At 34.7% G+C, this 11,497-nt stretch overlaps 1 protein-coding gene across 13 annotated transcripts; it reads left to right on the top strand.

Moving 5' to 3' along the window:
- Window positions 1–248: 248 nt before the first annotated feature.
- LOC107806906 (uncharacterized) lies at window positions 249–10,111 on the top strand. 13 transcript variants are annotated; one of them, XM_075231681.1, is made up of 9 exons: window positions 249–462; window positions 570–640; window positions 1,153–1,224; window positions 7,989–8,245; window positions 8,452–8,696; window positions 8,791–9,006; window positions 9,077–9,169; window positions 9,268–9,384; window positions 9,460–10,111. In XM_075231681.1, the coding sequence occupies exons 5-9, from the start codon at window positions 8,613–8,615 to the stop codon at window positions 9,709–9,711; spliced, it is 762 nt and encodes a 253-aa protein (XP_075087782.1). In that variant the 5' UTR covers window positions 249–462; window positions 570–640; window positions 1,153–1,224; window positions 7,989–8,245; window positions 8,452–8,612; the 3' UTR covers window positions 9,712–10,111. The 13 variants fall into 13 exon arrangements, 9 of the variants coding, with proteins under 9 accessions (XP_075087782.1, XP_075087784.1, XP_075087799.1 ...); XM_075231683.1 differs by having other exon boundaries at window positions 7,989–8,275; XM_075231698.1 differs by having other exon boundaries at window positions 7,989–8,284; window positions 9,472–10,111.
- The last annotated feature ends 1,386 nt before the right edge of the window (window positions 10,112–11,497 follow it).

Here is an 11,497-nt window from a genome sequence, read left to right as displayed (position 1 = left end):
ACAAATGGTATATTAATTGGGGCGAACTGATAAGTGGCTACAAAATAAAAACCTTTAGCGGCGACTTTTGCAGGTCGCCTCTAATATGTGCCACTAAATCCTGAATTATTTGTTCCCACTATGACAAAAAATTTGGCTCCAAATATTTAGTAGCGACTAATAGAGAGTCGCCGCTGAAGGTATTTTGGGGTGACTGGGTCGCCTCTAATGGTTTAAATATCTGACATTTAAAAATAAAAAACTAAATAAAAGACCCTAACTTAAATCTTCTCGTTTAATAAAAGAAGGCCGAAGGTCCCTTTCTTCTTCCCTCTTCTTGTTTTCTCTCTGCAAAAGCTCCATTACTTCTTCCAAATTCTCAAATTAAATCTTTCACTTTTGTTTAATCACAAGATGTGAACCTAATTTATAAAACCCAAAAGCCCTAACACCATTTGTATTTTAAGATTGTACTCAAATCAGGTAATGTGTCCAAACCCCAAATCCTTTAGGGTGTTAAATGCAGTTAGCAAGAGTTACTATTTCATCATATTCACCTCTAATTTCTTTAACCCATTTGAAATCTACAGGACTAGAAAGTAATTTTTCGAACAATATCATCGTGTAAAGCCCTTCTCGGTGTTGACGATCTCTTCGCTGGGTAAGTTTTTTGTTTTGAAATTCTGAACTTTTTCGTGATTGCATGTTTGGTATTCCTCTCAAAATGCTGAAATGAGATGTTGTGTGGTATGGGTCTGTTATTTTTCGTGATATTTTTCGACAAAATTCCAAAGAGTAGTTTTCAACTGATTCTTTTGTTTTTTACTCAATTCTTTGTTTTTTAAGCGATTTTGTTTTTCCCTTTTTGTTTATTTGGTTGGTTTATTTATTTTCCTCGTCTTTTTTTTTTTTACTGTACTTGTTAAGGTTGTAGCTTTCGATTTGCTTTTAGGGTTATGCTTAAATTATCGAGATAATTGGGGTACTAGCAAAACCCTAATTTTGATTTTTAAGTATGATTAATTTGATTTTGATGTGATTTTTGATCCACAATTGAATCTCCAAATGCAAAAACTGTTTTTACAACTACGTTTTTAGGTACATGCAGCTAGCGAGAATGGTTATTTCTTCTATTTCACCTTTAATTTCTCTGACCCATTTGAAAATATACAGAAATCAGAAGTAATTTTTCTTGAATAGCCATCGCCTAAAGCCCTTTCTCAGTGCCGACTGCTCTTTCGTTGGGTAAGTTGAAAACTTCTTTAGTTTCTCCTTTTAAACAATAGTGTTTTTCTTTCATAAACCAATGCATTAACTGATATTCTCTGCGTTGACAAAAAAAAGTTAATTGTCTGAGCTCTGAAGCCTTGGTTATTGCCTTATGCTTCTAAGTGCTTTACTTAAATTCACTTTATCTGGAGTACATTAGCAATTAACCATACCTCCAGAAGCCTGCAAAAGCTCTTAGGATCATGTAGATGGTCAGAGCAACCCAAATTCCGACGAATTTATAACTTGATGAAAGAATGAACAAGCATACAATGCTGAATAAACCCACGATAACCTGAACATATATAACATTCTCTTTTGTAAATATTTACTAATTAATGAAAAAGGAAAATATATATACTGACATTGTCTTCAGATCATAATCAAGGAAGATATATATGGTCATAAGGATATTTTTCCACTTGCATTAGGATTTTGGAGGTCTTGAGGGGAGGGAGAGGGTTGATTTTTGGCAGTTGATTAATTTTCAAAGACTATAAAACTTTAGATAAAGTGATCGAAACTTAAGTCTCAAGTCTCATGCATGATAGAGGCTTTAAGTTTTTTGTTTCCCTTTTTTGCCGGTTTCAAATACTTATGAAATGGATCAACTATGATAAAGTTGTCATGAATCTGGAATGGAGAGAGTTTAACATTTTAATTCTTGTTATAGTCTTGGAATTGGCATAGAAAATACTACTCATGAGTGATGACACCAAGAACTGAATCATGCCAAGGCATATTTTCCTGCTTATGAGGAATAAATAAACCTTCAAAGAATTTAGGTCAAATTAGTCCCATAAACATGCCCTGCCACTTCGTATGCCTCTTTCCATGAAACTTGTTGCTACTTATCTCCAATGTGGTTCAATTTCATTGATTTGCTCACACTCTTTATGAATCTAAGAGCTAAACTGTCTTGTCTCATATATTCACTTACTGACCGATATAGACTCTATTTTCCTCTTTTTTCACTTCGTACCTCATTAAATGTTTCAAAAGATCCAATCACTGGTCCTTTAAATTGTTATTTTTAACATGGAATGATTTAACATGGGAATGTCTTCTCTTCTTGCAGTATTTGTGACTGAACAGATACTCTTAAGATAATGGCAAGCTACAAAATCCTTTTTTCAGATTGTTTTTACCTGTGGAATGCTTTGTTTTTGTGTTTATATAAGTGGATTTCAGATATTAATCATCTAATACTTGATGCCTTAATGGCCTCACTATATCATCTTGGCTTAATATTTCACATCTAATTGAGATATTTTATGGAAAATGACCATGTTGGACAGTAAACATTTCCCTCTTTGACTAGTATAGTATTATTGTATTTTCGTTTGATGCACTGTTTGTATTGTGATCCTACTCTTAATAGGAAAAGGTTGTTGCTGCAATGCTAATTTTTTATGGGTGATTTGATTTGTTCATATTTTCCACTTATGTTCTTGTTGATATGTTGGTTCTTGTTGCACTTCACTTTTAGTTAATTAATTGATTGCCTTTTATCCTAAAAAAATTGGAATGGATAAAAGTTGGTTGAATCTTAGGAATAGAAGAGACCAAAGATACAGAGATGGAGTAGGTGGTTTTCTTATTTGGGCATTCGACCAACCAAGGGTGAGTACTATGATTCGATGTCCTTGTAAAGGGTGTATGAATACTGTGTTCAAGCTAAGAACCGATGTAAGAGGAGACTTATTGAGAAAGGGTTTCTGGGATTCTTATACTGTATTCAAGCTAAGAACCGATGTAAGAGGAGACTTATAGAGGAAGGGTTTCTAGGATTCTTATAAAGTGTGGGACTTGCATGGAGAAGTGTTAGTTAGAGGTAAAAATTCTAATGTAGCACGCAATAATGAAGTAGGAGATGATAGCATTGAAGTGGATAATATTACAGAAATGATTCACGATGCTTGTGGTTATACTAATGTGGCGGATGATAATAATGTTTCAGAGGATAATGAAGAGCTAAATATACATGCAACAAAGTTCTATAAATTATTAGAAGATGCCTAGATAGAACTTTATCCTGGTTGTAGTAAAGTCTCAAAGTTATCTTTTGTTGTTAAACTACTTCATTTGAAGTGCCTTAACCATTGGAGCAACAAATCGATGGATGCATTGTTGAGCTTTTTGAAAGAAATTCTTCCGGAGGGGTCATTTGTACCAAATTCTTTCTATGAAGCGAAGAAAGTTCTTCGTGACCTAGGCTTGGGGTACAACAAAATAGATGCATGTCAGAATGATTGTATTTTATATTGGCGCGATTATGCCAATGCTCAATCATGTCCTAAGTGTGGTAAGTCTAGATGAAAGTCAGACGAACAGAAAGGAAATAACGTAGCTTGTAAAGTATTGCGATATTTTCCAATCAAACCAAGGCTTCATAGATTGTATATGGCAAAAGAGACAGCAAAAAAGATGAGGTGGCACAAGGAGGGAAATATTGATGATGGTGTCTTGCGACATCTGTCCGACTCCATTGCCTGGAAATCCTTTGATGAGCGACATCCCACCTTTTCAGCTGAATTAAGATATATTCGATTAGGATTAGCAAGTGACGGGTTCCAACCTTTTGGTAACATGAGTGCCAATCATAGTATTTGGCTAGTCTTACTAGCTACATATAATTTGCCACCATGGGATTGCATGAAGGATTCATATTTTATGTTGACACTTCTTATTCCAGGACCTAAGTGTCCAGGTAATGATATAGATGTATACTTACAACCAATGATTGAAGAGTTAAAAGAATTATGAGATGGAGTGAAAACTTATGATGCATACTCAAAATCTAATTTTAAGATACGTGCAACTATCATGTGGACGATTAATGACTTTCCTGCGTATGAAAACCTTTCAGGATGGTCAACGAAAGGCAAGCTTGCATGCCCTTGTTGCCACAAAGACACAAAATTAGTTTCTTTACGTAATAAGTTGTGTTATATGAGTCATCGTCGCCTTCTCCTAATAGATCATCCATGGTGCCGAAATAGGAGGAAATTTGATGGGAAGGTAGAAAATGGGGTTGCACCTAATCCTTTAATAGGTGATGAAGCACTTATACAATTACAAGGGTTGGGAAATATTAGTTATGGGAAGGGAAAAAAGTGAAAATGTGATTTTCCAAAAAGTGCTTACAATTGGAGAAAGAATTTTTTTTTTTTCAAATGCCTTATTGGAGTACTCTTTTGTTACGGCATAACTTTGATGTAATGCACATTGAGAGAAATGCTTCTGATAATATTATATCAACCGTGATGAATATGGTTGAAAAGACAAAGGACACACTAAAAAGTAGATATAATTTGGTGGACCTTGGTATTAGGAAAGAGTTGCATCCGATAGAGGATGTGGATAATGTATTATTACCTGCAACATGTTATGCATTGTCCTTAGCAGAGAAGTTGAAGTTATGCAATTTCTTGGATAATATTGAAGGTTCCTGATGCCTTTTCATCAAACATTTCAAGGTGTGTCAACGTACTTGAAAAAATGATTTATGGATTGAAAAGTCATGATCATCATGTATTATTGCAAGACATTATCCCAGTTGCAATACGTGGCTTATTGCCTAAGGAAGTGTGTGAACCAATTATAGAACTAGGCAAAATTTTCAAAAATGTATGCTCTAAGTCCTTGACAATTGAAAAAGAGACAGCAAAAAAGATGAGGTGGCACAAGGAGGGAAATATTGATGATGGTATCTTGCGACATCTGTCCGACTCCATTGCCTGGAAATCCTTTGATGAGCGACATCCCACCTTTTCAGCTGAATTAAGAAATATTTGATTAGGATTAGCAAGTGACGGGTTCCAACCTTTTGGTAACATGAGTGCCAATCATAGTATTTGGCTAGTCTTACTAGCTACATATAATTTGCCACCATGGGATTGCATGAAGGATTCATATTTTATGATGACACTTCTTATTCCAGGATCCAAGTGTCCAGGTAATGATATAGATGTATACTTACAACCAATGATTGAAGAGTTAAAAGAATTATGAGATGGAGTGGAAACTTATGATGCATACTCAAAATCTAATTTTAAGATGCGTGAAACTATCATGTGGACGATTAATGACTTTCCTGCGTATGAAAACCTTTCAGGATGGTCAACGAAAGGCAAGCTTGCATGCCCTTGTTGCCACAAAGACACAAAATTAGTTTCTTTACGTAATAAGTTGTGTTATATGAGTCATCGTCGCCTTCTCCTAATAGATCATCCATGGTGCCGAAATAGGAGGAAATTTGATGGGAAGGTAGAAAATGGGGTTGCACCTAATCCTTTAATAGGCGATGAAGCACTTATACAATTACAAGGGTTGGGAAATATTAGTTATGGGAAGGGAAAAAAGCGAAATCATGATTTTCCAAAAAGTTCTTACAATTGGAGGAAGAAAAGTTTTTTTTTTAATTGCCTTATTGGAGTACTTTTTGTTACGGCGTAACCTTGATGTAATGCACATTGAGAGAAATGCGTCTGATAATATTATATCAACCGTGATGAATATGGTTGAAAAGACAAAGGACACACTAAAAAGTAGATATAATTTGGTAGACCTTGGTATTAGGAAAGAGTTGCATCCGATAGAGGATGGGGATAATGTATTATTACCTGCAACATGTTATGCATTGTCCTCAGCAGAGAAGTTGAAGTTATGCAATTTCTTGGCTAATATTGAAGGTTCCTGATGCCTTTTCATCAAACATTTCAAGGTGTGTCAACGTACTTGAAAAAAAGATTTATGGATTGAAAAGTCATGATCACTATGTATTATTGCAAGACATTATTCCAGTTGCAATACGTGGCTTATTGCCTAAGGAAGTGTGAACCAATTATAAAACTAGGCAAAATTTTCAAAAATGTATGCTCTAAGTCCTTGACAATTGAAGGTCTTGATATCTTGGAGGCTGAATGTGCATGCACATTATGCAAACTAGAAATTGTTTTTCCTCCGGCATTTTTTGATGTCATGGTTCATTTGCCAATTCACTTGGCAAGAGAGGCAAAACTTGGTGGACCAGCTCAATTTCGATGGATGTATCCTTTTGAGAAGTAATGTGTTCTATAATAAAAATGCCATATTTGTTAATGACACATTACATTAATGAATCATTTGCATATAGGTATTTGCGAACACAAAAGTCATATGTCCGCAACAATGCTCGTCCTGAAGGTTCGATTGTAGAAGGTTATTTGGCAACGGAAAGTTTCATATTTTGCTCACGATACTTAAAGAATATCTCAACCAAGTTAAATAAACCAGCTAGAAATGATGATGGTTCCGTGTCAAATGGTGAGATGTCTATCTTTAAGAAAAGTGAGCAAACAAAAGGTGGTTCAGAAGGCATCAGGTTATCTCATGATGAGTTCAAACAAGCTTGTATGTATGTGCTTCAAAATTGTGAAGAGGTTTCACCATTCAATGAGTAAGTTAATTATTAATTCTAAGATAGGCTCACATTAAAATGGTTTGAATACACTGTCTTAACGAACTCCATTATCAAAATATAAGGAATACAAGGAAGAGATTGAAAGACATGGTTCAAGGAGAGACGGGCCTAACAATGAGTTTCTTGATTGGTTTCGTGCACGTGTATGTGTCGAGTTAAATGATAATTTTAATATTAGTGTAATTATCACATAGTGTTATTAGTCACAAGGGTGTTGTTTGTCTTTGTAAAGCTTTATATTATTTGCACAAGGACGCGCAAATGATGAGATCATAAGCTTAGCCGTTGGTCCTGCACCAATGGTGCATCGATATTCTTGATTTGTAGTCAATGGATTCAGATTCCATACAAAAGATCTTGAGTTGAGAAGAAAAACTCAGAACAGTGGAGTCCTTGTAAAAGGAGATGATTCAGATTCTAATAAGGAGTATTATGGTGTATTAGAGGACATTTATGAGTTGTCATATGCGGGAAATAGGAAGTTCTACCTATTCAAGTATCATTGGTGGGATGTGGCTCGCTTAGGAAGAGGATATAAGATTGACAAATATGGCTTTACAAGTGTAAATACTCATTGTTCCTTGAACACTAATGAGCCATTTGTGTTGGCATCTCAGTCTGAACAAGTCTTCTACTTAGAAGACATGGTTGATAAAGATTGGCTTGTCGTTGTAGAGACAAATCCTTGCGACCTTTTCAATATGCCTGAAGTTGATGATAATTCTGTAGAAGTTGAAGATGAAGCATTACTGAATGAAGAAGCTTATCAACAAGAGGAAGTTGAATTGAATATTTTGCAAACCAATGACTAGGAAAATAATATCGATGTGGCTTTACATAGAGACGATGTTGAACCATAAAGTATTGATGCAAGCATACAAGCTCAGATAAGTATGCATGAAGAGGAATATGAGTTTCATTGATGGCAATCATATAGATGTATCTGATGATGAAGAAAGCGAAGAAGATTTACTTGGTGATGGAGAAGACACTGATGATGCTTTTGATGATTGAGAAGCAAAAACGGATGTAGTTAGATATATCATTTTATTTTAAAAAGTTCTCTGTATCTTACTCGTTATTAAACTGATGATGACATTAATCATGATGATTGTAACTTTAATTTCATAACTAGTTATCTATTAAGCTTTTGTGAATTGAATTGTTACCTGCCTTCTATGTGCACTAAGCTTAATTTTAATTTTTTATGTATAATGATAAGATCTTAACCCTAATTGTGCCTTGGTTCTTACTAATATTTTTCTATATCATGCAGGAGGTTCAACATGACAGGAATTGGACGTGGCAAAGGTCGAGGTGAAACGGGCCGTGGACGTGGCCATTTTCAAGGACGTAGCAATTCAGGAGCGACGTTTCAACTACAATTGCAGCTAAGGGGAAATACTAGAGCATCCCTAGAGATAGGAGAATCAAATAATCATTGTCAAGAACCTATAGAGACATGACAGATATCAAGCAACCAATTGCAAAGACCTTCTATAGAGACCGTTTCATCAAGAAATCTGGATAGAAGTGCGTATCTTTCTCCAGAAGCTAAAAGTGGTAGTGCATGTTAGTTTTTTATTTTTCCCTTTAATGTAACTACACACACACACACACACACACATATATATATATATATATATATATATATATTTGGCCACATATATTATTTCTTAAATTGATTGGTACAAGTATCAATACTATGCTTTCTCAGTAAATTTTTGTTTCCTTTGCAGTTTCTTCCACGAACAAAAATAGAGGAAGAGGAAAATATAAATCTAAAACTGTAGATATTAAAACTAATTACGGCGGAAAAATCACAATTACGATCCCAGATGACATTGATAGAGCAGTAGGTGCTGGGGCAAGAGATATTGTTAATTACTGTGGTTTGATCATGAGGAGCACTATCTCATTCCGGGATGGGTATTGGCAAAAGATTGTTTCGAAAAATGGAGAAATAATGTGGTTAATAGTTAAGGTAACAAGTTATTTTCAATACTGTGTTGGCTTCAAATTACATGGTTTATTATTGTAGTTAAAATCAATATAATTTTACATTTATATATGTTTAGGATAAGTTTGAAGTTCTTGGCAGTGTGCGAGAGCGTGTGTTGCAAGCCTTGGTCATCAGTACTATGCAAAGACTTTTTAGAGCATGGAAAATTCGATTGACCAGTCACTACTCTCGCCACATTGCTGATAGAATTATATTATCTCATCGACCTGAAGATGTTGAGCTCGAGGACTGGAAATACCTAGTAGAATATTTTGGAAGTTCTGAATTTAAGGTAACTTAATAATAGTGTTTGGTTCACTACTCTTTGAATAATAGTTTCATAATCTGTTGATTTAGTGCAGGCTGTAAGTGAGAGAAATAGAAAGAACATGGAAAAGCAGATAACTAAGCATACTTGTGGTATAAGGTCTTTTGTAGAAGTAGAGGAATCGGCGGTGAAAATATATTTATTATCATGCTATCATACATACTTCTTGTTACATGTCTATTAATTTATTTGATTATTTATGTTTCCTATTGAACTATATTGTAGAAAAATCCTGCCACTGGAGAAAAAGAAACACCAGATCGAGTTTGGGAGATCCAATATATACATAAAAATGATAATGGAGAAATTGTGTGGGTGGATCCACAATCCCAACAAATTCATGTAATATTCTTAAATCACTACATTCTTATCTTTTTATGTTTTTTTTTTACTATAAATGGATACGCGTAATTACAGGGCCAACTACAGGAACTAGTGGCTCAGCAACAATCTGAAGAGAACGAGCATCCCATGACTAGAGATGAGATTTTATCCTTCGTTCTCGGTGAAAGAACAAGCTATGTTCATAGTAAAGGGTACAGAAAGAATCCTCCAAAAAAGAGTCACATTCAAGCAGCAAACTTAGAGGCTAATGTGTCTTCTGCTATGGCAACTGTACGTCAAAAAATGCAAGCTGAAATGCAAGCTGAGATGAGTCGAAAGTTGTAAGAAAAACGTGAACAAATGGCTGCCGAATTAAGAAGTAACATGGAGCAAGAGTTGCAAAGGAAGTTGGAAGAGAAACTTGAGTACGTGAATGTGGAAGTAGACAACCGGATCAGTGTAGAAGTAGCCAAGAGGATTCAAGAACAACTGGCTGCTATCATGACTGGAATGCAACAAGTGATCTACTCTTAATGTTTCTGTACTCTTCCTTCCTTCTTGACTATTCTTCTTCTTTTTTTCTTGAATTTTGGTTCCTTCTTGGAAATTCTTCTCTTCATATCTTTTGTGAGGAATATAATGTGTTTGATAAAATACCTTCTTTTATGAGGCACATTGTTGCAATAGAGTTTGGATCCTTGTTGATCAACCAAGTGGTAATGGTCAGGTTGAAAATATTCCTACAGTTGGATAGTTGTAGACAGAGATTTAAAGACAGTGTTTTAAAAGCCCTTTTGGATATGAACATAGTGACTTTTTTGGATAAGTAAAAGATAAATTGACTTTTCTTATAGTTGGATAGTTTGGTGTAGAAAGTACTACTATCGCCTACAACATTTGGACTACAAAGAGTTGTAGGCGATATTATTTCACTTAAGACAATTGTTAGAAGTACTGATGCAAACAAGATGTCAAATACTTAAATCTTGGAATTGTAGTTGTTAAGTCTGAATCATACATGTGAAGTATACGATCAACATTAGCGTCCAACATACTACTGAAGGAAAGTCACAATAGATAAATGTGCATGAGCTAAAAGTTATTTTATTCACGCAGTAAGGTAGTGTTGAAAGATCCCATATGTCTCTTACAATTGAGTTGGCTCAGATATTCCAATCAATACTTGCAAGCTTATATTTAGCCAAATGTTTTAGAAAAAAACAGTTCCAATTGAAGAGAATAAATGCAACATTGTACAAAACAAGTTCTAGTAAGACGATTACCCATTAATACCTTCAACGGTTAAATCACCCATCTAACAGTTCTAGCCTTAACAAATCTTGGTGAACATACACAATTAAGGGAAGTTATTTTGGTTTTGCTATTAATCATAAAAAGATTAGCTTGGCTTTGCAATTATCAGAAGCTTAACAACACTGCACACACTCAAACCAAGTACTTGTATGAACACTGTCCCTCTTTCATATGCTAATCTATTTATTAGTCTTTGTGATCGAACACCACAAGCATTACATGTGAACGTCACTAATAGACTTCTTCTTGGTAGTTTCAAGTTAATAGCTGCTTCCTGCCAGAAACAAATGATATTTAAGTGGCCAAAGATCAAGTAGTAATTCTTTTAATTGCAAATTAGATGATCTAGTCATTCTTCGCCAAATAGGGGGTCTAAATGTCTCATCTTCAAATTGAAGTTTAAGTCGCTTCTTCGACCTAATGTTCTTATCTGTATCTTTTTTCACCTTGATGTTATCTTCATGCTCTAACAATGTTATGTTGTATTTTTTTCTTTAATAATAGGGACAAGGTTCTTAAACAGTTGTGACAATGAAGGAGAACTTGAAGCTAAGGCACTCAATATTTTGCTTTTTGGTTATATATAAATGAGTACAATGACAATGAAGTATTACGTAGTATATATGCGGAGGAACTTGAATCTAAGGCACTCAATATTTTACTTTTTGGTTATATGTATATGCGTACAATGACAATGAAGTATTACGTAGTGTATATGCGGAGGAGCTTGAAGCTAAGGCACTCAAAATTTTGCTTTTTGGTTATATGTATATGTGTACAATGACAATGAAGTATTGCATAGTATCTATGTAACTGA

Source organism: Nicotiana tabacum, chromosome 2 (assembly GCF_000715075.1).
Source record: "Nicotiana tabacum cultivar K326 chromosome 2, ASM71507v2, whole genome shotgun sequence".
Classification (NCBI taxonomy): Eukaryota; Viridiplantae; Streptophyta; class Magnoliopsida; order Solanales; family Solanaceae; genus Nicotiana; species Nicotiana tabacum.
The sequence above is the reverse complement of the archived record's forward strand: the minus strand, read 5'-3'. Positions and strand labels throughout refer to the sequence as shown.

Bases quoted from the DNA above. Each gene is read 5' to 3' on its own strand.
- LOC107806906 (XM_075231681.1), top strand. From the start codon at position 8,613: ATGAGGAGCACTATCTCATTCCGGGATGGGTATTGGCAAAAGATTGTT. The intron at 8,697-8,790 runs GTAACAAGTTAT...ATATATGTTTAG, and splicing joins TAATGTGGTTAATAGTTAAG to GATAAGTTTGAAGTTCTTGG. The intron at 9,385-9,459 runs GTAATATTCTTA...GCGTAATTACAG, and splicing joins CACAATCCCAACAAATTCAT to GGCCAACTACAGGAACTAGT.